This window comes from Melampsora larici-populina (genome assembly GCF_000204055.1).
Source record: "Melampsora larici-populina 98AG31 unplaced genomic scaffold MELLAscaffold_85, whole genome shotgun sequence".
Classification (NCBI taxonomy): domain Eukaryota; kingdom Fungi; phylum Basidiomycota; class Pucciniomycetes; order Pucciniales; family Melampsoraceae; genus Melampsora; species Melampsora laricis-populina.
In genome coordinates, this window is record NW_006768849.1 from 84,304 (window position 1) to 111,268 (window position 26,965).

The 26,965-nt window shown below is 42.7% G+C and overlaps 4 protein-coding genes across 4 annotated transcripts; 2 read left to right on the top strand and 2 right to left on the bottom strand.

The window, feature by feature from the left end:
- Positions 1 to 109: 109 nt before the first annotated feature.
- MELLADRAFT_50989 (uncharacterized protein) lies at positions 110 to 7,280 on the bottom strand (the record flags this gene model as incomplete). Its single annotated transcript, XM_007418113.1, has 21 exons — positions 110 to 483; positions 550 to 585; positions 648 to 669; positions 756 to 803; positions 879 to 920; positions 984 to 1,055; positions 1,123 to 1,163; positions 1,251 to 1,274; positions 1,343 to 1,363; positions 1,445 to 1,465; positions 1,570 to 1,588; positions 1,674 to 1,832; positions 1,893 to 5,081; positions 5,162 to 5,178; positions 5,265 to 5,323; positions 5,396 to 5,867; positions 5,951 to 6,547; positions 6,617 to 6,687; positions 6,824 to 6,884; positions 6,944 to 7,012; positions 7,125 to 7,280. The coding sequence occupies 21 exons, from the start codon at positions 7,278 to 7,280 to the stop codon at positions 319 to 321; spliced, it is 5,361 nt and encodes a 1,786-aa protein (XP_007418175.1).
- Positions 7,281 to 12,034: 4,754 nt separating this feature from the next.
- MELLADRAFT_46031 (uncharacterized protein) lies at positions 12,035 to 13,338 on the top strand (the record flags this gene model as incomplete). The annotated part of the gene is made up of 5 exons (XM_007418111.1): positions 12,035 to 12,074; positions 12,153 to 12,366; positions 12,444 to 12,790; positions 12,865 to 12,988; positions 13,058 to 13,338. 5 exons carry the CDS (start codon positions 12,038 to 12,040, stop codon positions 13,173 to 13,175), a joined length of 840 nt encoding a protein of 279 aa, XP_007418173.1.
- A 1,407-nt stretch (positions 13,339 to 14,745) lies between these two features.
- MELLADRAFT_40818 (uncharacterized protein) lies at positions 14,746 to 21,448 on the bottom strand (the record flags this gene model as incomplete). Its single annotated transcript, XM_007418110.1, has 14 exons — positions 14,746 to 14,949; positions 15,076 to 15,293; positions 15,387 to 15,900; positions 16,022 to 16,130; positions 16,190 to 16,284; positions 16,351 to 16,392; positions 16,475 to 16,706; positions 16,776 to 16,819; positions 16,894 to 16,991; positions 17,072 to 19,228; positions 19,301 to 19,525; positions 19,630 to 19,805; positions 19,842 to 20,676; positions 20,809 to 21,448. 14 exons carry the CDS (start codon positions 21,446 to 21,448, stop codon positions 14,746 to 14,748), a joined length of 5,589 nt encoding a protein of 1,862 aa, XP_007418172.1.
- Positions 21,449 to 22,860: 1,412 nt separating this feature from the next.
- Positions 22,861 to 25,094, top strand: MELLADRAFT_113463 (uncharacterized protein; the record flags this gene model as incomplete). Its single annotated transcript, XM_007418132.1, has 6 exons — positions 22,861 to 22,940; positions 23,005 to 23,118; positions 23,185 to 23,567; positions 23,633 to 24,102; positions 24,165 to 24,410; positions 24,471 to 25,094. 6 exons carry the CDS (start codon positions 22,861 to 22,863, stop codon positions 25,092 to 25,094), a joined length of 1,917 nt encoding a protein of 638 aa, XP_007418194.1.
- Positions 25,095 to 26,965: the final 1,871 nt, after the last annotated feature.

The window sequence follows — 26,965 nt, forward strand, 5'->3', positions numbered from 1 at the left end:
TTTTTTAAAAAAAGTATATATATGTATCCAAATCAAAGACTGTTCCAAAAACAAAAAAAAAAGTGATTTTTTTAAGGTGATTTTTTATATCGTATTTTTTTTCTTCTTCGGAGGGAAGGGGGGTTTTAAAGACTCATTGATCTTCATCACTTCTACATTTACTACTACTACTACCATACTACTACTACTTGTACTTATATTCCTTTCAATCTCTTTTTGTGTTTCCTAACTTATCATTCTTATCTACATCACTACTCATTTCACAATTCAAACACACTTCATCTCCCTTTCACATACACACACAAAACAATAGGCAGTTCAACGCGACCAAGAAGGTGCAGAACTATAAGATGTGTAACCATTGGTATGATTCCCATTGGTGGTAGCTGCTGGGGTAGCGGCTGCTGCTGCTGCCGCTGCCGCTGCTCCAGGTGGAGCCCATTGTGGAGATTGTGGAGAGGTTTGAGGTGAGGTAGGTGAGTACTGTAGATAGAAGAGTAATGCTGAGTCAGCATAGAGAGAGGATGAGGTGATTGGGAAAAAACGTACTTGAGGGCTTGTAGGGCTGTAAGCCGGTGAGGCAGGCTATAGGAACCAGAAAGATTTTAAATAACGGTCAATCATACGGCGAGGAAAGACATGCTTACGCTGTACTTAGGGCTTGCAGGACTATAAAGCAACACAGAAACAGAAAGAACATGTTAGCGGGCCAAGAATGAAGTATAGTCGCATAGAGAGAGAGGTGGATAGCTTACGAGAATGCAGGCGACTGAGGAGACCACCTCTGAGTGGCCGGAGAGTATCTATCGATGCGAAAATTGATGTTCATGGTCAGATACATAAAACAAAGTTAGGAGATAAACTAAGATCGAACTCACTTTGGTGATGCCGGTGAGAATGCCGGGCTAGCGGGACTGAATCTGAAGAAAAAATAAAGATTGTTATTGATAAAGAACCCCACTTGAGAATGGTTCGAAACTTACTTGGGCGAAGAAGGTGACATCGCAGGTGATGTAGGTGAATAGCGAGGAGAAGTAGCAAGACCGATACCAGCACTATAGAATCAGGAAACTCAGTCAGTGCGCATGCAATGGGCGTTACAATGAAGAAAAGACTACTTACGAGTAGTTTGGACTGCTTGGTGAGAACCGCGGGGAGGCGGGCTGCGAAAATGAGGAAGAAATGGTTATAGTTTAGTGGAACGTATATAGGAACAAGAAAAAAGATGATGTCTAATGAGGGAAACGTACAGAAAATGATGGCGATGTTGGCGACTATCATGAGAGTTCAAGAGAATAAGTCAGTCTGAGTTGAAGAGTCATGGACTAAGCCCGACACTTACAAATGCTGGCGAAGCCGGAGACTAAGTGAATCAGACATAAAAGAGGGGTCAGCGGAAGTGACTTGTGCGTGAACGGGATATGAGAGATTGATCAATACTCACAAAATTGGGCGAAGCCGGTGACTAGAGAAGTCATCGAAGTTGACGTGGTTATCAGGGGAGATGTAAGCATACACATCCTGGTAGAAAAGAGAAAGAGTGGAAAAGGCTTTGTCGCCCAAACTTACGAAATTAGGGGACGCAGGTCTATTGGGTGAAATCGGATCCCAGGCAGTGTTCATCAGTCTCTTGAGCGACGAAGAACATGATAAAAAACAAAAGGCAAACTTACGAAAATCGAGGACTGGTGAGACCCATCCTTGGACTCGTAGGGCTATAACCTGGTGAAGTCCCACTTGGCATCCACGGCGACGCACCACCCCAAGCTGGACTTGTAGGAGTGTATGCAGGACTAACGGCTGGATTGTAAGAAGGACTCGACGGTGAATAACTAGATAAGAGAACAAATGTCAGCCGGATATCTAATCGATGGTCCAGATAATGCACTTACCCAGGAGAAGTGCCACCACCTGCCCCATATGGCGATTGTCCACCATAACCTCCGTAGATATCATTACTTGCTCCGTATCCGTCATCAGCCCCAGCTGTGATGATAGGTGAGAACATTGCACGTGGGACTGGTGCATCATCGAACCGAGCTGGGGTTCGACCATCACCCAGCTCAGCGTAGGGTGTCATCCCTCCACCAGGCGTCATGGCTCCATCAACAAACCTGCCACCCATGATTTCTCCGGCCACTGGTAATCGATGGTCGATGACTACATCCTTCAACATTTCGAGATCCAATGCCACGTCGAATGCACCAGTACCCATCGGGGCTAGCTGACCTAGCAGTACGTTCTCAGCCACACCGGTACAATGATCCTTCTCTCCCGTCGCAGCTGCGTCCATCAAGATCTCCACAGTCTCTTCAAAAGAACATCGCATGAGCGGCCCAGTGTCAGCTCGATTGATACCATGCCGAGTGATGGCCATCAGTGAACCTCGATTTGTCATCAGATCACACAAGAGGGCCAAATGTCGATAATTAACATATGATCCATCAAATTCAATGACGTTTCTTAATTCTTTCAGAACTGAAGCTCGAGCGGCTTCGATACCTAAAACCGTCATGATTTCAACACAATTGTTTGACACCGTCCGCACTGGATCGACTCCATCAACACACAAGACTTTCTTCAAGTTGATGCCATCCGTCTCCAACACCCATTCGGTCTTTCGGTCAAATTCCCCGTTTTGACAAATGTAATTGCGATTATGTTGAAGCATAAAGACTCGTTGGATACCTTCGACACCACGTAGAGAGATACTTCCTAACATCTGTTCAATTTCCCTCAGGAAGACGTCTTCTTCTACTTGATCATCATCTTCATCCTTGTCTTCGCCAGACTGCATCGCTCGACAACGGATGATAAGTTTCTCAGCATTATCTTCTGACCAGATGATGAAAAGGTCCGATTTGAAGACTTCTGCAATTCGAGATGCTACAAAACTCATCGACAACTTCTTGTCCAACATCTTTGCACGATCGAGCTCGAGGCGGAGTAACCAAGGGGATTGTCGATCGATTTGTGATTCGACTTCATCATCAGGAACTGCAAAGAAAGCATCGACGAAATCGACATCTTCTTCAACAACAGTGCTCTTAGGATCTGGATCGTAGATGATTTGGGTCGAAGCCGTGACGGTCTTGAGATTGGTATGTGCAAGTTCAGTTTGGATATCTTTTGCAGCTTCAATGTCATTCGAAAGCTCTTCGTTCAGATAGACCGTCAAAGAAGGTGTCTTGATATTGAGGGCCACATTGATAATCTCCTTGAGTCGAGGCACACCCAATGTAACGTTCTTACTCGATACACCGGCGTAATGGAATGTATTCAGAGTCATCTGAGTTGCAGGTTCTCCGATGGACTGTGCTGCTAATGTGCCACACATCTCTCCAGGGGCAGCTAGCGATTGATTGAAACGAGCTTCAATTTCACCTAATACCCATACGAAAGCCTCCCGATTGAGATGGAATTCTTCTAGCACTCTTCGAGTAGCGAAATTGGACCGGAGCAGAATTCGGAACAGGAGAGTCGCGTTGTCTTGAGCTGCACGACTAAGTGCGTCATCCCCACGAACAACGATGATCCGTTCGCAAAGATCGTGAACCATCTGGATGATCTCCTGAGGAGGGAGATCACTCGGTTTCCTGAAATCGATGTGAAAGATTTGCTGAGCGTTTTGAACGATTCGACGGATATTGACCGGTAATGGTTTCCGACCATTACCATCAGTAAAGATAAAATGACGAAGTGATTGTCGGTCTTCCTTTAACTGCTCCCATTCTCCATCTAAGATCTTCTGAAGTGTAAGTGAACTACTGTCTAGACCAACTTGTAGGACACCCGGTTTATAAGTCAGACTGGGGTCAGTGACATCAACCCTAAATTTTCTCTCAAACTTTTCATGCGACAACCTTACGCTGTCGAAGTTTTGATACTCTACAGTTCCTCCATCAACCCCATCTTCACCATAAACGAACTGCACGATATCACCTAATGAGTTTCGTACCGTTCCATCATAAGCCACCATCACATCCTCTAACGCTTTCACCAATCTTCTTTGGATATAACCTGTCTCTGCTGTTTTTACAGCGGTATCAATCAAACCTTCACGACCAGCCATAGCATGAAAGAAGAACTCCTGTGGTGTCAATCCACGAAGATAGGAATTCTCAACAAATCCACGAGATTCGGGCGAGTAATCATCCTTGGTGAAATGGGGCAAGGTACGATACTTGAAACCGTAAGGAATTCGTTTACCCTCAACCGATTGTTGTCCGACACAAGCTGACATTTGAGAGATGTTGATGAATGAACCTTTCGAACCAGCCGTGACCATCTGTTTGACGTTATTATCATCCTTCAACGATTGTTCGGCAGATCGACCAGCATTATCACGAGCCATGTTCAAGGCTCGATTCACTTTGGCCTCGAAGGATTCTCGGATGGTCATACCAGGTTCAGGTTGCAACTTGTCCTCTTGAGCCATCGAGATAACGTTGGCGACTTCGAGTTTAGCCTCGGATATAAATTTGGTGATGGTTTCCATCGTCCCTTTGTCAGGGACGGTATCACCGATTCCAATACTGAAGCCATGATGTAGCAACCAGTAGTTTACCACCATTTGAATGCCTGAAAACAGACCCCTCGTGACCTCTGGTCCTTTCTCTCGGAAGATTACATGAATGATTCCTCCTTGAGAGGCACCGACAGTCTTCTTATCAACCACACCATAGATGATCTCTCCATCCTCAATCCACATCCCTTTATCGGCAACAGGAATCGAAGTTTGATTTTCATCGTCTCGGAATAGGTTGATTCCTTTTGGTATACACATTGATAAAATCTGTTTTCCTGTCCACAACGGCTTGGGCTTGAGAATAGCCGGAGGCGGAACAACACCGTCCCAACCTGGGACCCACAACAAGATATTCTGAACAAAATCTCGATCCATGAAACAATCTCGTAAAGTAAACTTCCGAACCCCACAGAGCGTGTCTTGAACGATACCCATAACTGGTTTATTTGCTTGAGGTGAGACGATATTACGAGGGACCCAAGCAATTTGAGCGAGTTCAGCGCGAGTCTCTTCAGACTGTGGAACGTGCAAGTTCATTTCGTCTCCGTCAAAACTAAAAAAGTAGTTTAGAGAACGAGACAAATGTGTTAGCATCCACCCGATAGCCCCACCCGAGGGTCGGGTACTGCTTACTCTGCGTTATATGGTGGCTAGATAGGGGTTGAATAGGGAGGTTTATGACAATTCTCATCAGCTTAGATGGCATGGGTATCGAGTTCAGAACCAAACGACTCACAGTGACGGATAAGTTGAGTCGAAATGTAGAATAAGGCATCAATTTGATACGATGTGACACTGCAAGTGAAAGCGATTGGTCGGCATTAGACGTAACACATCTGAAAAGGAAGAGAGCGCAATTCGACTTACTCATACTCATCTTGTGCAGCGATGGTTGTCGGTTGAATAGCACATAATCACCATCCTTTAAATGCCTCTCAACAATCCATCCATATTGTAAAAACGTGTCGGCTCGTTTGTTGTAACGAAGATCGATCCGATCACCCGTGTCTCGAACCACATATCTTGCACCTGGATACTCAGTCGGCCCATTACGCACAAGTTCTTGTAGATAGGTGATATTGTAGGGCGTCACCCGTTCCGGGTAGGTTAAATTCCGAGCGATAGAGTAGGGTACACCGACCTGATCAAGCTGAAGGTTTGGATCTCCAGTAATTACTGTCCGTGCAGAGAAATCAACACGTTTACCCATCAAGTTACCTCTCAATCGGCCCTCTTTTCCCTTAAGTCGTGATCGTAATGATTTGACAGGCCGACCCGATTTTTGAAGAGCTTGGGGTTGACCTGGTAGATCGTTATCCATATAGGTTGCAATGTGCCACTATATGGAAGTCGAAGTAAAACCAACGTGCAACGGTCAGTACGAGTAGACGAGTCAGTGAAGTGAGATGAACTGTCACTGACCTGAAGTAGAGTTTCAAACTCTGTGATTACATGTGCAGGTGCACCCTCGCTCTCGAATTTTCGGACGGCTTGATTCGCTTTGATGACTTCAGCTAACTTATAAGTCAAATCATCCTCTCCACGACTAGTACCACCGTCCATAGCGATACTTGGACGAACAGGTGGAGGAGGAATAGGTAAGACTGTCAGTACCATCCACTCCGGTCGAGCTTCTTCGGCATGTAAGCCAAGAATCCTGAGGTCTTCATCCGAAATCCGCCGTAGGATCGATAACGCGTCAGATGCAGGTAAAGGTCTTCGTTCTGTTCCAGCCAAGCTGTGACCACCCTCGTCATCTTCTTCACCTTTTCTTCTTGTATATTGTAGAAACATCTTAAGGCCTTCTTTTCGAATCTGAGGCTGAGCATGACCACAACCACCATGCCCTTTAGGTTGTTCGTCTTCTGGCCGTGGGGGTTCCTCTGGATTTTCCGGTTTTTCGTCGTTTGCGTCAGCTTCGCAAATGTTCTTGCCACGACAGTGCTTGTGGACCATGACAAATCGACGTTTCGGATCTCGAGCTCGTCTGACCATCTGGGCTAGGACAGGATCTGTGTTCTAGGTAGGGTGATGGAACGAGGTGAATCAACTTGTCGATAGCAGGAAAAAAGATCTGTATAACCCAACTAAATCGGACTTGAGCTTTCCACACTGCACACAAACACACTCCAGGATTTTCTTGACGCGATTCAGGAACCCTGATGATCGTACAGACAGGAAACAGGCGAGTCAGTGAGCCAAATGTAACAAGAGTAAGTCAAATTTAAGACGCGATCAAGATATATGCGATGTAAAATGGATAGATATGAATGATGAAAGTGAAATGTTACAGACCGACGTGATAGACCGGTCGAGCAAGTTCGATATGTGCAAAGTGTCCAGGACACGTAGACATCTGAGAGCAATCCACAGTGTTAGCTGGTGCTAGTTGCTGAATTGTAACAAGCTGCACACATCTTCACCACATGTCTGACATTTCATATTCCTGTCAATAGTTCCCATTCGCGGGTCTGACAGACCACCCTATATAAAAAAACAAAACAGATGTAAGTTTGGAATTTATGGTGATTGGTGAGATTGAATTTGATTGTATACGGTGAGGTTTTTCTTTATTTTCGTGTATGAGATGACTGACCACTTTAGGATGAACACCACCTTCTTCGTAAGTTTCAGGATGTTCGATTTTGGCAACGCTAAAGCCTTTGATCTCATCGGGAGACATGATACCGAATTGAATGGTACGAACCCGTCGAGTGGGAGCACTCGAATGGACAAATTGATTAGAATTCATGTTGACGAGTGATTATTTTGATTTTTACGGCTAGGAGGAGTCAGTCGAATAAGCAAGCAGATGTAGAAGGATGGGGAAAGGCGTAGAAGAAACAAAACGAGATTCGAATGTTGATGGGATGTCGTATCTGGTAGAATGGAAGCAGGTTCGAATTTTGACAGTCGATCGAAGTGTGAGCCTGTTGGAAGGTGAAGAAGATGAAAGTTAGCATCAGATTTATCAAGGCGATCGATAGATAGAGGATGAATTGAGGATGGATAAATGAACCGAGTTGAGTGAGTAAATCAAATCTTGAGTGGCATGAGAGGCGATTAAGATCAGGACGATGAGATTCTTCCTTATTTTTGTTCTTTTTGATCGAACGGGTCTTCTTTCTTGAATTTTATGAGCTCGATTCTTGATACTTGATTGAATGAGTTTTAATGAGTTGAAGTCAATAGTTTGGTTTCAAAAGATTAGTTTGATTGATTGATTAATTAACTTTCGATCGTTCGATGATTGAAGTTCTACTCTGATAAAGACTAGTGGTCAACTTGAATGTTGAGTTAGTTCCTTTTTTTAAATTGATTGATGTTGTTGAGGTGTTGATGAAGTGACGAAGTAATGAGACTCGGTGACTGCAATTCTAAGTGGGTTGAGTTGAGTGCATGCAGGGTGATGGTTCGAGGGAAAAGAACTCGTTCAAACTTCATCCTCATGGCTTTAGTGCACTACTAGCCTATGGCTCTTAGGAGGTTCCATCAGTGACGCCATGTTTTTATCATGTCAGATTCTGTTTTAGGCATATGGATTCGCATCTTAAGCCTGTATCTCGTGACTTTTGCCCGTTAAGGCTTCTCGACTTTTTTTTAACTCTGTCTGTCGCGCGCTGGCTTGCCTTAAAAAGCCTCTTGAGCTTCACCCGCGCCTGGCCTGTGCACCTCGTCGCGCTTCACCTGTTCACAATTGACAGCATCACTCTGATCTACAAGACCTGATGTTCAGCTGGATTGCCCATACGAAAACCAAATTTCCAACTGATGGGTAATCAAGATTTGTTGATTTTTTCAAGTGTTGCAGCACACTTTGTACCCGACCCATCACAGCCACTTTGTATCAAATTCTATTTGGTGACAACATCACGCATACAAATGAAGATTATGTAATTCAACTTCAAGATCCAAGCTACAATTTGACCTCAGCAAACATATTTTTGAACTTGCCGTAACATTTACAGTCATTTAAGAAAAGCTTGCCCCAAATTGCCCGCAAAACTCAAGCGAATTGGCGGGGAATTTGGGGCAAGCTCTTCTTAAATGACTGTATTTACATATTTGTTAGCTTTCAAAGTTTCAGTTTGTATTCTATTAGATTCTATTCCCAAAAAGTACACTACGGTCCAAACTTTAAGGGCAAATATGTCTTCAAAACACCCTCAGTATTGACATTCGAGAAACATGGAACTTTACCTACCAGTGACAAATGCGTTATATGATTGTGATGTAGATTTTGTGTTTTTGTAGAAAAAATGTAAATTCAATGTATTTCTTATTGTGATTTGAAAACATATACGCTTGAGGTATCTCGATACCTCATCAGAACATAAATTAACCACAACATAAACTAAACGTGCCCATTACAAACTCAACAGGTACTTCCTATATAGCTTCCATGTTTAAAGTAGACTAGAGTAGACTGCTGTAGATTGTTCAGCTTCTGATACCAAGTCCCCAAGCGAGGTTTGACTTTTGGAAAACCAAGTCATATGAAGTCGAGTCATTTCCCTTTTGGCAACAAGTCACAGATCTCTTTGCACATCATTCCGCTCTTCCACTCGTTTTTATATGGTTTCTTCTTTGTTTTTCTTTCTTTTCGCCATCCTGCTAACATATCCATTCTCTCCCATTTTCCTTCTGACTCAGGTTCTCTGAGTCCGCAAAGGTCCTCAATCCGATAAGGTTAAAAAACATAAGCATCCAATCTGTGATACACCAAGATACGCCAGTCTGCCTTCGTCTGCTTCGTTTTGAATCCTATGTTGACCAAGTTTTCTTTTTTCTAAATCGTTCCATTCTTTCCACTCAATTCCTTCTTCACAATCTGTACCATTCACACATCTCTCCCACGCAGCTCTCAAACCCTTCTCCAGATTAGTGATCCGGCGTATTGAATACTACTGAATAACACCGATCGATCTCGCGTCTCGAATGATCAACGTCGCAATAGAGCCAACTCGCTCATTCCCGCAGTCAGATAAGCAAGCACCTTCTGTGGTTCTTGCTCGGGAGTGACCATTAGCGACACCTGATAATTGAGACTCTTTGCTAGCTGAATGGCTTAATCTTCATACTCATCGAGGTATAAAGCCAAGACGGTTACTGCAAATGAATTCGAAGATGCTGATTTAATTTGGGATCAATTTAAACATGATATCATCCAAAGGGTTTTAAGGTATGGTGATGTACTTGTTAAGTAAGTGTTTTATGAAAATGATCCTTTTTGTGGGATGGGTTTGGGCAAGGGATCGGTGATTGATTTTCTTTGGTTTTTTAGTTTGGTTCGATGATTATGTTGAGGATGGAACATCAAGATTACTAAAATTGAAAAATTTGTTTCATAAGTGAGTAAATTGATTCTATTATCCCTTTTTTGAAAAGTTGCTACCCTTTCATCAATACAAACTGATGATTTTGGGGTTTCTCTTCCCTACCAAAATCGATGTGGACGTGGGTCGATGGTCGCTTACGTTGGATCAAAAAGCTACCACCGCCATCACAAGCCAGGTATGTGGTTAGCAAGTTGACCTACCCATCCGCTGAGCTCTTGCTGATGGAATTTGTGTTTAGATTCAAAAATCTGGTGATGGAGACCGATCGCAAGGTTTTTGATGGTACTTGCACGTTTGCAGCCATCATGACAACACACAAGGATGATATAATTCTTCCTGACAAAAACAAGGGGGAGCAAACATGAACTGAATATTGACTGATTGTGAACCAACTTGTTATCTTATTTTTCTTTTCTTTTACTTTCCTTTATTTTAGTTTATTTTCTTTCACTTTCTCTTCTTTTATGGGTTCCTCCAACTACTTCTTTACATTAAAGAACTTTTTGTCGATCGAAGATTGTCGTTCCTCTTATTTCTGTTGCGCATCTGGAATGTATACAGCCTCTGATGTTACTACATTTGCTGCGTATCAACCCAGTTTGCATGGTATCGTGACCCAAGCGAAACGAAATGCAAGCTCCAGTATGGAGCGCGCTCACTGGATTAAAAAACACGGAATCAAAAATATATATACAAAAATAGCGGCTATACAATAAAATCACAATTTGAATCGAATCAAACTGAGACCCGATTAAAATCTGGGGTGGATCCATGTTCCAGAAACATACGACTTATGTAAATGAGATGTGCAGAATACATTTCACAGATGTAGCTAAAAAGATTTTGTCAGCAATATGTTGCAAGTATGTCTGACTTTCATACTTGATACGTTCAGCATTCATGCTGATTACATAACAATTATGTACGACAAGTGTTGAGCAGAGATAAACAAAACATGTTCGCAACGTAACCACATATGTTTACGTCACGTTTTTACTGGGGGTGTTTTCAAATCATCAGGAAAACATTGTTGAAACAGATGGTGAAAACATGTAAAAATTACGAATATTTTGATCCGTAGTGTAATACTAAATAGGTGATATATATCAGGTGAAATCTAGTTTTTTGACGTGGTAAAGAGCCATTCATTCTGCTGGTGATTTGAGGTAGTTATGAGTTTTACTAGACACACCTTTTTAACTCTTGAACTTGATGTTGTAGCATTACAACATTTGACTTGAACTTTTCCTACGTCTCCATTAATCTTGAAGTTATCATTACAGGCGGCTTTCTGGTCAAAAGAACAGCCATTAAAAGTGAGAATTCCATATAATATAAAATGAAATAAGTGCGTTGATTTTCATTTTGAAAAGTGTCAAAAATAACTGTGGAGTGACTAAATACTAGTGAACAGACAAGATAAGTAAAGATGAAGACCTCAGTATGACTTTCCCAGTCGACTTCAAATAGATTTTTATACTAACTCCAACATCACTTCCAGGAATTTTACATCCATCTTTTACTAGAAGTAGGTTCTAATCAAGCATATCCATCTTTCTCAACCTGTCAGGTAGTCCACTCGAGGACTTCGTAATAACTTGAGGTGACAGAATTCCTCGAAGCGCGAGGTACATTCCGAGATTGAGGCTTTTTCAATATCCTTTCTGTGAATCCTTTGAATTCATACGGGTCCATTTATTTTCTTTTAACTTTCAGGATTTAACAAAGATCTATACCTCGCATATGTAGCTCGACGTGAAGAATTGAAAATATTGGCAGAAGAATTTCTTTGAGAAAGACCATATTTTTATGGGATATGATTATGGGATTCTATGATTATGTGATTACAGGTGTAACCGATCAAGTGGAAACAGTGCATGTGTATTGGAATTTGGATCGAATGGAAATGACCTTTGATCAGCACAAGAACACTTTCAACATTCAACTTCAAACCACACTCAACACTCAACTCACGAATTGAAAAGGAAAGAAATCAATCCATCAATCCACGTTCAAATACAATATCAACTCTTAATCAGCCAATCTTAATCAAATGATTCCAGCTTCAGTGAAACCAAACGAACCATTAACAAGTTCATACCTTTATAGCTCATGTTCAAACCAAACCGATCCGAACTCGACTCCGAATTCAAAATCCTCAGAATGGATAATGGGAATAGATGAAGCAGGAAGAGGTCCAGTCCTAGGTCAATAATCCCATTCAAACCCAAACCCATTCAATCCTACAATCACTCATCATCTTTCATTGGTCTTCTCAAAACTAGGTCCAATGGTTTATGCAGCATCATTTTGTCCAGTTGATTTTTCAGAAGAACTCAAGTCTTTAGGTTTCGCAGATTCCAAAACATTAACTCATCAAAAAAGATGTAATCTATTCGAATCGATCGTCCAAAGTTCTGGAAAAATCCAATGGAATGTAAAAGTTATGAGTCCTTCTGATATCAGTATGGGAATGTCACGTAGATCTCCTTATAATCTGTTAAGCCATTCTTCTATTCTTCTTTTTGAGTTTTGGTTTAACTGATCTTTTTTTTGGTTGGATTGGATTGGTTTAGGAATGCTCAAGCATTTGATGCAACTGTTCAAATCATTCAAGCAGCTCTAGATCATCAATACATTCTTCAACATATCTATGTAGATACACTTGGTCCTCCCAAAACCCATCAACTTAACCTACAAAAAGCTTTTCCTAATCTTCATTTCACAGTCTGTAGTAAAGCAGATTCGATTTATCCGATTGTTAGTGCTGCAAGTATAGTGGCTAAAGTTACAAGAGATGCTATTGTTGAGAATTGGATGTTTGTGGAATTATCTATTGGTAAACGTAAAAGACTTGAAGAATCCCAAGATGATGATGATGACTCGATTTGGAATTTACCTACTGGTTCTGGTTACCCAGCTGGTCAGTCTTTTTTGCATTCCACTCTTTTTACCTTGTTCGCATCATCTTGACTTTTGATTTGTTTGATCTTCTAGATCCAAACACGACCGCATGGCTCAAAAGCCACTTTGATAAAGTCTTTGGTTATCCTCAACTAGCTCGGTTTAGTTGGGCAACCGTTAAAACCTTGCTAGCTGATCGAGGAGCTCAAGTTACATGGTACATTGCTTTTACATATCTCTTTCACTCCGGGTTCATTGTATTTATATTTTCGAATTCTTTTTTCAGGAACGATGAACCTGCTAAAATTCAAAAATGGTTCAAAGAAGGTCAATCTGGTTCAAACTCCAACCCGCCTACACTTATCTCGAAACACTTTGGTCTTCAAACAATCGGTTCGCTTTAATCATCTAGGGCTTATTTATCGTTTTCTCTGTACTTTTTGGAATTTTCTTCTTTTTTTATTGGTTCATATCCTCTTAGGTTGTACAAAGTTTAAAAACTATTTGTCTTCTAGATTGTTATCTATGTCAAACCATCAAATCAATGTACTTTCTTTGTTACCCAAGTCAAGAATACAAAGAAAAAAAAATCAAATTACAACATGAAAAAAAAGATTGCAGCATCATCTTTATCAAAAAGCAACCGAAAAAAAATATGTATGTACATCTTGTAGAATCCTGCACAAAATAATTTCTTGGTTGTTGAGAAAGAATCAGTAAAAGAGATGAAATCAAACATGCTCACAGTCTGGTAGTATAGTACTGATGATTATGCTTGAAGTGCAATATGCTTGCCATACAGTGCTCCATGCACAAACAAACAAATAAAAAAAAGAAAACGTCAAGATATAGCAGAACAAATTATATGAAAAACACGAAGAAAAAAGAAAGAATAGAAAACAATTCCTAACACATGATAACCCTACTAATTACCAAAAAAAAAGGTGAGCGAAATAAGATGTTAATTAAATTGTGAATCATAGAACCCATGAAAAGGATAGAAAAGATTAAAAAGAATTGAACAACTTGAGTAAGGGGGATCTCAAGTTTGTAAAAAAAATGATCACCAAGAAAAGAAAGAAAAAGTGAGCCAAAAGAAACTAAATCATATCTTCCTTGATGCTCAAGATCATTTCTTTATCAAACCCAGTGAACCCAAAAGAAATCGATCAAGAAATTCAAAAGGCACAATGCACAGAGAGAGAGAGAGTGATAAGAAGTAAGTGAAAAAAGAAAAAAAATAGATCTATAGTTTTACTGAAGCTTTGAATCACGAGCTTTATTTCGTTTATTACCAAACTTAAGACCCAGGATTGATCTTCGATCAGACGTCGTAGTATTTGATCTTTCCACCTTTTTATTTTTATCCGAATTCGTCACTTCAGATGTTGTACGAGTTGGAGTTGTTGTATTAGACGAAGTAGTTGGAGCTCGAACATGAGAGGTTGTTGTTCCAAGTACAAGTGATCGATTAGGATCAAGTGTCATACTGTTCCGAAAATTATTTCCATCAATTGCACTCTTGTTGCCTCCTGATGATGATACCCTTCCACCACCACTTCCACTTGACATGAAACTGTCTTTGAATAAAGGTGATGGAAAAGGCACCGAGAGTTGTAGACCCGGTGTAAAATCAGATCCACCGGTAAGTGCATCACTTGCTGCGTTCTTATATTTTGCTGATGCTCGTGACGAATTGCCCATACTACTTGATCCAATCGACATCGTGTGAGGCCGTCCTAGTGTGTTTTCGACTCCTCGGTTCGGTGGATGGAACTGAGATTGACCTTGGTTCTGAACTCCAAGGTCGAATGCTTGTGAGCTAGCGGATGGAAAATGAGACTTGAAGTCGGCACCGTCATCGAATTCATTCGCATCACTTGGAAACACCAAGGGTGTAGATGGTTGAACTGGCAGTCGACTAATTTCGTCTGTAAAGTTCTTGTAGAAAACTGCAAAAAGGATGATTCATCATTAGTTCCAAATTCTTATGACTAGCGGTTGTTGAATATAATCATGTAGCCTACATCTATATAAGGTGGAATGAAATGTTTTCATCTCAGGTGGACAAAGTGCTTGATGGAGTTTCAGGCCTTCATCAATCACAGCGGTCTGATTGTCGATTGCCTGTCGTAATAGAAGCACAGTCTCCTGTTGATCAGGATTTTGAGCGAGGTACTCGGGCCTTAAGAATGCTGTTCATTGACGCAAAAGTGTGATCAACGAGCATATCGGATAGAAAAGATTCCAAAAGATGCTCACCATTCCGGAAGGCGGGATTCCGCTATTGGCTGGAGCATCCACGGCACCATTGAGCGCCATTGACAGTGGATTGGTGTTCAGTTTCGTACCACCGGTCTTACTGAGGGCGAGATAACGCCGCTGAAGTGTATCGAGCTCTCTTGTTTTCTGATCGGTGATCAGAATCGCATTTTCGATGGGTGAGATCTCCAAAAACCTGATCTCTAACACCTCTGAACGTTGGAGTACCGTAGGGAATGCGTCTTCACAGACCAAAAAGGCTATCATAGTAAAGAAAGATGACGAGTTGATTAGATGTTTGCTTTGGGTAAAGAAAAATCGCATATTCTGCTCAGCGCAAATAATGAACTTACTTTTTTCAACCCACATCATCACCGGATCCAAATTAGGCATCTCTTCCTTGCTAAACGGACGTGTATAACTGAAAGTGTTAGTCGCATTGTTTTCATAGTATTGTCGAACGGCATTCGGGACTTCGAGATTGGTAAAGATGATCGAATTTCGATCAGGTTCAGCTTGAACCTTGGTGATGTGTAAATACTGTCCTTCGGCATACTGCAACTCATCACTTGATACTACATTGGCTCGGATGATTTGTGCATTCGGATGTTTGTTATTCATTCGATCGCAAAATTCTGCATATTTCTCAAACTCATACCCTCGATAAACGAATTGACGGTTCTGCACACTCGGTGGGAAACCTAGACCATAAAATGCAACTCTAAAATACTCGCTAAAGTAACGTTCCGATTTGACTATCTTCTGATAGAGTGAAGATTGGTGGGCCAGAACTTCGGAGAGTCGCTCGTAGTCAAAGGAGACATGTTCGTACTGCTCCTGCAGTTCTTTACATATCTGAATACCGCTCTCCCAAGCTTTACCTTTGGCGAGGTAATCCAGAATACGAAGATATAGTGTCTAGATAGTCGGCAAAAAGATAAGTAATCAATTATTTCTAATTCAAAATTCGACAGATAGGATGACTCACTTCTTTTCGCCTGAATGCTGTTTGTTTGGGAAGCGCAAGCTCTGGCATGGCTTCCACCACGGTTTCCAAGTCCCAGCTATGAAGATCGGAATGCAGTCGCATCGCGAGACTATTCATAAACAGCATAAGTCAGCAATAGTCATTCACCGTATTGAGCGTATGACTTACCCTGCTTCAACATAATTACCACAGCTTGCATGAAAGTTGACAAGCTTGTGGACATAGTGGATATAAATCCCGCTTCGTCCAATATTACGGATGAACTGGATATAGGGCAGAAGTCAGTAGATGCGGGATGTGGATGAAAAATAAGGTTTGCACCGACTCACGGACATCAACTTGAGCGTCCCGATGACCCGATCGTCAATAAACTGTTTGGACCAAAAGAAATATCAAGATCTGAATCAGCACCAAAAAAAACGGCAAGAAAGCTAAAAAAGAACACAAACTGACCTCGTCACCGGGTGGTAGATTTCGAATGCTAAGCAACAATTCCAAGAATTGGTTCGTAGACTGCATAAAAGTCTCCACCTGTTTCTGTAAATGTTCATCAATCGGATCCGATTCGAAAAGAGATTGTAATTGTCCAACAAAAAAAGCACGTGACATTTCGTCGTTCTGACTGCTAGGCGAATTTCCAAGTAAGCTATCTAACTTATCTATAATCTCATCGGTAACCACCGTGCTATAATCATACAAGAACAAGATTCAATAATCGCATTTCTCGGCTTAATCCAGGATCCATAATACTCACAGATCTCGATTGGCTTGATATTCAGTGATCATGATACTGTACAACTGCGCGATTGTTACCAGCGATTTCAATTGAAATAATCCAGATAATGAATGTATGAAGTCGAGATAGTACGTACCATTGTTACTGCATTTGTTCTCATTTCGTCGTGGTGCGACAAGCACAGTTCTAAGACGAGTTCAACGATACCAGGAATGAATTGGATTTGATAACCGCCTGTGATTCCCCACCAAACAGCTAGTCAGACGGACACAGAAAAAACCCTTGGATAACTTGAGAAGAGATATCAATCTTACCACAGGTTGTTGTATCGTCTCCAGCCTTCAAACTTTGAGATCCAATAGCTTCCCAACATCGTTTTAAGAGCTTGGATCCTTCACCCCTCACATCGCCGGCCAACTTCCAAACGGCTCTTCGTTTCTGAGGTGGGTATTCTTCTATGACTAAGTGTTGACTAGAAAGTAAACCGTGGAGAAGAACAAAAAAGTCTGACCAGAGTTCCGAATTGAAGACTCGATTCGGATCTGAAGTGGGATCACCCGACACAGGCGTTCGGTTCAAAGTGGCAAATGGAGGGATAAACTCTCGTTCCATTAGCCTTGCAACGACTCGAACCAGTTTAAGACTGGTCTTATGTGACAAGATATTAATGTTGAGCCAATTTGCCGGGAATACCTTATTCTTCAGGATTGAATGAAAGACTTTGAATAGTTTTGAAAGGAATGCGGTCAGGTTTTGTTTGCCTTCGACTTCAAGCATTACTTCCAAAAAGCTCGACAGCAACCGATCAGGCGAAAGAAGAATCATCGTCACCATCACGGCCGCAATTTCCCCAAGACCGTTTTGGGTGGACGGAACACTTTGTGACTGATTTGGATGATTGGAGCCAAAAGTGGGTTTCGTGGGCAAAGAACTCAACAAGGAGAATGGGTAGGATGCCGGGAAAACAATGGGAACCGGACTGATGACTGAGGCCGTAGTTCCAAGTCTTTGGACTGCCTCGATATTCGCCGGGTTCTCAAGTTCGGTAAAAGAATCCAGCAACTTTGGAAGTAACATGAGGAGATATTCGACATTGTCTTCTTCCTGAGCCAAGGCTGTTCGGTCTTGGTTGGTGTGAGGATCAATTAAAGCCTCGTGTAGCTTGTCCAAAGCAACGGCTATGAGTGATGTGGAAATCCGGATACCTTCAAGCCAGCTCACTCTAGCAGAATCCTTGGTCGAATCAGTGTCCTTGGCCTTGATCATCGTGTATTCTTCGAATTCGCCAAGGTGAGGTTTGACCCAAGCTGTCAATTTAGGAATCAATTGTACTCGACAATCAGGCAAATCAAAGATATGACTCATGATGATATGCTCCTGTAATAATAATTTCCATATCACAATTTTACCTTTTGTGGCCGAAATCGATTCAACAAAACTATTGGCTTTCTCAAGAAGCTCGTGCGGTCCGCAGACTTTGCCTAATTCTGGTAACAAAGCGGCGAAGTGCTGTACTGCCAAAGTCTGAGTACCAATCACAGTACTCGAATTGAGAGACATCAAGGCGGTGATTTGATTCAAGACTGAGGTGATTTCATGCTTGAATTTCGTCTCAATCACATCTGAAGTAAGTCCTCCTGAGGTAAGATCTTTGCCGCGCTGAAGTTCTCGAGACCTGATGATAAATCGCAAAAGGTATCCCCAGACCTTGATGCTCGACCGAAGCGGCTGCGCGTTCTGCGGAGATGTTGGGTTTGAGAGAAGAGATTGAAGAGATCGAATAAGATGGGTCGAGGCGGTTGTGCAGGCGAAGTGTTGATCGATGTACAGATCAACTACGGGCTTGAAGTTCGTGAACCGTCGATCAGAAACGATCCCTAGTAGAGTTACCAATGCGTTGAATACAAGATCGTTGTATTCTTTGGTTTCGGCATTGACTCTTGAGACCAGCACGCCAAACAGCGCATCGAAGATATTTCGTAAGAATTTGCAAATCTCAACCTCAGAAGCAAACTTGAGTTTAGTCAATGTTTCCTGTAATGATTGCGGCTGATCAAGAAGACGCTCCCACTTGATAAGCTTGAGGAGGACTTCATTTTGAGTATGCTGGGTCGAGCAGAGGAATGATCGAACGACAAAAGCATCTCTCAGTGGGATCAGAAGCTTGCTCAGAGCCGGTGTAATGTCTGGGGCAGTTTGTCCTGCCTCGAGCGAAGAGTTTACGCGGCAATATACTTCGGGTGTGGCGCTCTGTCGGTCATACTTGAATAATGCTAGGTTATGTTCACCATCGGGGATGAAAGTTTGATTGGTGGAAAAAAGAGGTAAGAAAGCGAATGCGAAGGGCTTGTCGATGTTGCCTGTCGTGTGATTTCGATTGTTCTTGTCTTGTCTATTTCGGAATGTAAAGAAGAGGTGACAGTCCTCAATGACGTCGGAAGAGATGTCCAATTTCATCAATTCACCCCAAGCTGATGAGGAGAAAGCAATTTGAGTATCTTTCTTCGCATCATAAAGCTCATATCATGATATCACGGACTCACTCGGGGTCTGGTTGTTTTTATAAACCATGGAATTGTACCTTGTCACTTTCGGCTCGCCTGATCCTCGGGAAATCACTCGTTCCAATACAAGTCCGGTCTTGGTCCTCAATTCAGCTGCGACTTCGATATTTTTGCCGGACGCGGTGGCAGTGATGATCTTCGATGATCCAGGATGGAAATAGGAGAAATCGCCCGACCAAAGCTTGACGTAGATCTCGTTTCTGGCTGAGCCATGCGTAAAACAATAAAGTTTGAAAGTCAATGAAGGTCATCAATCGAATATTCTGTTTCATGAATGATGAATCCGAGGTCATGTCCAGAAAACTCACAGTCATCCGGAAATACCACATCAGGAAACCCCAATCTTGATGTCAGTGGGATGTCGCTCAACCGTGCGCCGTTTTCCTTGATGATGGAAGTGGTGTCACCGTAAAACGTGCGTAGTTCGATTGCGATCGACTCATTCTTTGAACCACTCAAGTATGAACCTTGATTTTTGCTACTGCTTCCGTGAAAGCTGTTGAGAGGTCCAGCGTTGGACAAATGACCGGTACCGAAAAACTCCTTGACGCGGGAAGCAATGATATCCTCGTGTAAAGTAGGAAAGCTAGCTTCATTCACCGGCGAGAAGATATTCATGTGATAGTAAGATACAGGACTTTCCATAATGCCAGAGCCCAAAGTTCCGCCGGATGTAATCTTTGGAAGAGATGGGCCAGATGAGCCTGAGGCCTGATTCGAGTGAGATGTATATGAGCTAATTTCAACCACAGCACAACCGAAAGGTCGTCTGATGGATTGAGTGCCTAATCGAGGCTGGTAGAAAGTCATCCCACTATATTCACCATTTGAGTCCGGTAATGCGTATTGGGGTGAGTGAGCTCCTTCATAAGTCGGTGACATAGCTTCTTCAAAAGATGCTGTTGCTGATGCCGAGTCACCTTCGTAGACACCCGGTGATAAAATGTTGGACGAAGCACCGTCGGGAATACTACCACTGGCAGATAGAGGAGGCTGATTGTTGGTGGTACTCTTCATTCCACCGTTCTTGACGATACGACAGACTAAAAATATCGAATCTTGTACATCGTGTTGACTGAGATCCTTGAACATGGTCCTCACCGAGATCAAGTTTGAAGCCGTAAGTTTGATCGAGATGTCATCCGCACCTCCGGCGATATTTGGTGAGTGTTTCGACTTGGTTCGAATAGGCAGGCCTAGATGATTGAGAATCACGCAAAACTCTTCTGTCAAGAACCTACTCTCGCTCTTGTTGTACAAGGAAAAGTAGAGTTCCATCGTTTCCCCAACCGCGCAAGGACCGACTGAAACGGATTTGACGTCGATCATGACGTGATAAAACTTGGGTCGAGTGCCTTGAGCGGGATTCGAGAGTGCATGCTGGCCGCCAGGGTTTGGAGAGACGAATTCGGCTTGTTTTGGACTGATTGATTGAGTAGAGCGAGCGTTGGGAAGATGAGCATTCAGAGGTACTTGATTTGGTTCACTAAGTTTGGATTGGTTATTGTTTGACATTGAGGAAATCGCATTGTTGGCCAGCGGATCTGGGAGATTGAGAGGCCCATTGACAAAACCACGGTCGAGTGAAAGAGTTTGACTTAGATACGCCAGCTTGACTTGCCAAACGTACATTCGAATTGCCGACATCCAAGACCTTGAATCGACTGCTTCGAAATCGACTTCAGTATCAACCAAGGCTCCATAGTCAGGATGTCGAACAATAATATCTAGATCCTGGACAAGATTCCCGTATACGAGCCGGTTGACAAGATCGTGTCGTAGTTTAGCCGCTTCTTCTGTGCTGAGAGTCTGAGCTAGCAATTGCCTACGACCCATATGAAGGGCCTCGATATGTTCTTTCATGATATGAAACAGTCGGTATTGCCTTTTGTTGAGATGAACAAAAAGTAACGTATACCACTCTCTCAAAGCACAAGCGATTTCATCCACCAGTGGCTCGTCCCTCCCCGAGACCGTTTCGTCTCCAGCTTTCAGTGATGGAAGAGGTGGAGGTAGTTTCTCTGGTCGGGGAATGGCTTCTATTTGCCGAGAATCAAGCGGATTGACAGCTCTTTGAATCGTTGAGCCAGTCTGATCGGTTTCGTCTTCTTCGAGTAGTGGATCCATCGGACCTGTCTTTGGATTATAACTTCTGATCGGAGTAGGTCCAGGTGTTGGTTGAGCATTGGCTCCAGCGATAGCCAAGATCGTAGAATCGAGATTTGTCAAGGTAGTACTCATCCGTTGAGATGAGTCATTCAAGGGCTCTCGAATCTGAAGATTTGCGGCGGGAAAGATTCCTAAAAAGACTTGAGGTTCTTCAGGTAAGACGAAATTCGAGCGAGTCGATTGAGGATAAGGAATCAAACTATCATTCTCGGCATATTGATCGAGTTGAGCTGAGGAAGGGAGATTCGAGAATGATGACTGATGTGAAGCATTAACGACATATCCTCTGTACCAGCCGGCACTGAGGTTACTCGAATGTAGGGAGGTGTTGGAAGATGGAATGTATTGTTCAAAAACATAACATTCATCACCCACGTCCAATGGAACCTAAGTCATCAGAGATCATAGAAGAAAAGGTGAGATTGGATTAGTTACTATTGAGTTAATAAGTAAATTGAGATGAAGATGTTACCTGATGAGGATTTGCAGGTACAAGTCGATGATCGGATGAATGTGAATCAGCCGGCTGATGATCATCAGAAACTGAGAGAGTTCCCTTTCCTTTTGAATCGAGATTGATAGGAGTGAATGGATAGAGAACAGTTCCGTAAAGAATCTTGGGAAGTGGAATCCAACGACCAGCGAGAGAAAGTTCGACTGGATGTTGTACCATGATGAATGCTGATTGAAGTGATCGATGGAAGTGAAATCGAATGAAAGTCTGAATTAAAATCAAAGAAATCAAAAATCAAAATGAAAGAAATCAAATCAAATCAAATCAAATCAAATCAAATATTGAAATAAGAAGACGCGTGATCAGATGTGATCCAAATCAGAAATTAGAAATCGCTAATCGATCGAATCCAAAATTCAATATCTTTCTTTCTTTCTTTCTTTCTTTCATCAGATTCACAATACCAATCCAATCAAATACAGTCAAACCGGAAAAGGTTGCCAAAAACAAAGATTTGAAAAGTCCAAGGAGGACGTGCACCACGTCAACAGGTGCTAATCTTGAGTACCGGATAGCTCTGCCGGAAAGGTGCTGGGAACAGCAACGCACCTCGACCCACCTTCTGTATGCATAAGGCTGCTAGTCTGAGAACCCGGTTGGCCTACCCGAAGGATGTTGGGATGGGTGTCGGACGATTCAAGCACCTCCTGCATGCAGAAATGTGTCGAGGAACCGGATGGAAGCCACCGTGACGAAAGAATCATCAGCATCAATGGGGTCATTTGCTCACCTCCATCTGACTTTCTTGCCCTCCACTTCAATCTTTTGAATTTTTTTTGTCGCAAAAATTTTTCTTCAACCCATATTCACTCTTCCAAATCTATCACTTCCAAATCAACCTTTATTTCACCGAAAAATGGCATCCCAAGACTCCCATTTCATCGCCCAAAAGCTGATTAATCAAGCTAAAAATGACTGCCAAGGTCCCTTTTTGGGGTGAGAATGTTTTTTTCCACACTCGTTTGGCACTATTCTGATGCTTGCTGTTGATTTATTACAGACCCATGGATAATCCTAGCAGTCACGGAATGTCTGGCCAAATGGCTTTTGGATCCATAGGCCACCGTGCTCCGCCTTTTATGACTCCTTACAGTTATAGCAGTGCTGTAAAGATGTGAGAATTTTGTATTTCCATATCTTGATTGATAAAATTGCTGATACGATGTGCTGTTCATCTTAGGGGCATGGCCCACCCTGGCGGAAACCGGATCTCCAGCCAGTTGACCGTGCCAAACTTAGGCCACCAAGCTCCGACGGCTTTGGCTCCAAATACTGCAACTGTGATTGTCAACGGGGCTAGCAACCCAAAGACCAATCATGTCGAGCTTGACGATGACAGCAGTATTTGTGTGGATGAACTCGATTGGACGCCTCCTCCTTTTGACGAACTCGATTGGACCCCTCCTTTCCAAGCCTGCTCAGTACGAGTTTTCGAAGCCACCATGCAGTCGGACATCGCTACGGCCAGCCAATCCCATGGCAAGGGAAAGGCGATACATGTTGGTTCGGTCACTTCGAATGAATCTGATGAAGCTCCCATTGAGTCTTCCATCAAAGGTAAAGGTAAGATTGTTTCTTGTTACCCATCCTACTTCTACATCGTAACTTACAGAACTCCTTCAAAACAGGTCCGGTGGTGGAAGTCAACGTAATGGGATCTTACAACCTGAAGCTCAGTTATTTAATGTACACTGAAAAGGGTGTGAATCCCCTCAAAATCTCGAGTCAAAAGTTGAAAAACAGCATCACAAAATGGATGCCTTATCGAATCGATCCAACCACCAAGATCATCGACATCGACAACAACTCTTTCATTGCCCTGAAAGATATTCTTTTCACTGTGGCCGATACGATTGATACCGATGCTCCGGCGGGTGGTAATAGTGCAATTTTCAAATTGGCTGACGCTAGTGGAACAGTCACCATCAATGTTTATATCGATCGACATGAAGTTTTCAGTAGAAGCAAGTGTCGCAAACTTGTTGATGATCAAGATGTGCAAGACTTCTTTGCAGCGGTCCAGGATTGCCCTTTGAGAGAGGCCGGCATGACAATCTCGATGGCTGACCCTGCTAAGTCTGCCAAACTTGCTGACACTGTACGTACTCTTATTTGTTTACACTTGCTTTCCCTGTATACTGAAAGCCTTTCTACTTGTAGAAAATCGTGATGGCTCAAACCCGACTCAAAGCTATGAGCGCAATGAACAATGTCACGGTCACTGCTTCTCAATTGACCGATTCGCTTCCTCTTGACCCACTTCAAGTCCAACTTGAAGCTCTAATCAAGAAGTATGGCAGCCTCGACAATCACAGCCGGGAGGGTTGGCGTGTGTATAAACCACACGAAGCATCCAAATACATGCAGATGAACTATGAGCACTTACACAAATGGGCTCAAGAATTGGTAAGCTCACATCAATATCTTTTTTTCATCAATTCTTATACTGATAATGTTTGTATTCAGGCCGAATCTCGTGCTGGAGTTGACTTAGATAACCCACCTATGTATCTTGAAGGCTTCAAATGGACCGATGTCAAACGACCTCTGTCGACTGCCGCTCCACAACACTCAGCCAAAAGAATCAAAGGTTCCAACTCAAACTATTCCCATATGGGCACCCCGGGTGGATACTCTGAGTGTCAGGGTTATCACATTGAGGTCAATCGAGAGGAGCTTGAAGAGTTGAAGAAGTATTGTACATTGGAGGAATTTCTGCTTGACGCGGGGATAGCCCCTTTCCTCGTTGACGATCTTTCTGAGCGGTTGGCCAATCACCACATCGATAGTTTTGAACAATTCCTATTCCCAGATTTAATGAACATCCGCGACGTACTGGCTTTAGGAATTTCTTGGGGAATCGCGATGAAGCTCTTTTCTCAAAGCCGATTATTTTATCAACAAATGAAAAAGGAACTGGCCACCTGCAATCGAATCTTTGCTCGCGAGGGCCCCTATAACTTTAAGTCCTCCACCACCACCCCCCATAGCGGGCCAAGCAACTCGACCCCGCGTGCGCGTCAAGCTGGACCAAGTTGTGTTCCTGACACAGCTCCTAAGGCTGGAACTAGTCGTTCCTCTGGTCTTTAACCGATTTCACGAATTGTTTAACGAGGTCTTTCAACAAGATCCACTTTTACATTCAAACTGCCTTTGCTTTATCACATTTTGTGTGCGATTATGTTGTTTTTTCTTTTATCCAAGTTGTGTGCGATCTTCTGTGAGCCGTTCTTGATCTCTACGATTTCTATCGTTGTATAGGCAATATACGTCTTGAAATATACACGTATTTGATTTTGCCAACAAAACCAAAAAGATGCTCTAAATGACTCGATCATTCCTGCGAGAACACCCTACTGAGGTTCATCCGAACCTTATGAATTCATGATCATTTTAGACATCACAGGACTTCTCTCACTAAGTGTCTAATCAGAGGTTAGACATTGGATCACATCGAAGTGATCCACATCTTAATCACTTCCACAGTTGAGAACACTTTGGAATGTCCTTATGAAGGATAGAGACACATAGCAAACCAATCTCTTTGATCGATCAAGTCAGATCAAAGAGATTGGTTCGCTATCATCGATACTTTTTCAAAGATCAAATCTGACTTGATCTCTACACTCGATCATTTTTCAATGACCACCAGTACTCGGGTGTAACTTAGCCTATGTATTCATTGCTTAAAAGAAAACATAGATCAAACAGGAAGTATAGTCTTAAATGATTGAGCCGATTCAGTTCAGGATAAAACAATAAATAATTGAATAACAACATCTTCTTGATTTTGAGTGAACCGTTGAAAAAAGAGAAAAAACGATTGAAACATTGGTTTAACCAGGCCGATTTAATTTTGAGCGGACCAGAAAACATAGGGTACACAAAGGCTTAGACACATTTTAATCATCAAACCTTTCATTGTACTGCTCCCAATAGTAATCAGTGGTGTAACCACTGTTCACCATCAAAGGTTGCATCAGCGTCCTAGTCATCACCCGACCCGCCAACCGAATCAGATAAGTGGCTTTATTGTCAATTAAGTGCCACACCTTCTCCCTTTGAAGTCTTCGTTTCATGGCCGCAAAAGCCTTCTCAATCGGGTTGAGATCGGGAGAATATGCAGGTAGATAAACTAAAAGGATTCCTTTTTCACGACATATTCGTTCTATATCGCCGCCATGGTGAATCTTAGCATTGTCGAGTACCAGAACCGAGTTCGGAGCTGGGTACGCGTTCATTACAGGTAGCTTTCAAGAATAGAGAAAAGGCAGATGAGATCAGTACGATCCAAAATGAGATAAAGGCAGAAAGAACCCACCAAATGACGCTTGAGAAACATCTCAACGTGGATACGTTCGACCGAGCCCTTGACAACAACACCAGCTATCATACCTTGCTCGCCAACAGCCGGTAAGATGATCCAGTGATCCCCATCGCCGTAGTGCTTGGTTCGGACAGTCCTGGTGCCTCTGGGAGCCCACGAGCGTGGACGCATGGCATCTCGCCCCACCACGCCAGACTCATCTAAAAAAATAAATCACACTTGATAAGCCTCCAATTCGCGAGATCGATGTGTATCTGAAGAAAACACTCACCTATGAAAACAAAACATTCAGGTGGTATTCCAGCCACAGTCCTGATGTAATGGGCACGATCACGAATGGATTGTTTGTGATGGACACCCCTGGTGACCAGCAAAGACAGGCCGAGTTGTTCGTGTAGTTCATCACCAATTGTAGTTTTGGAAACCTTGACACCAGTAACTAATTCCAACTGAGCTTGAACCTCGTCCAGATACATATCAGGGTTGCTGAGGACAATGTCTCGTAATACAATAAGTTGTTCATCGGATAAGAGGTGTGGTCGGCCACGGATTTCATAGTCAGCTGGGTCTCGAACAACGTTGTTGGTGGTCTCGTATAGCTCTTTCCACCGATCAATGGACCGGGGTGAGATGG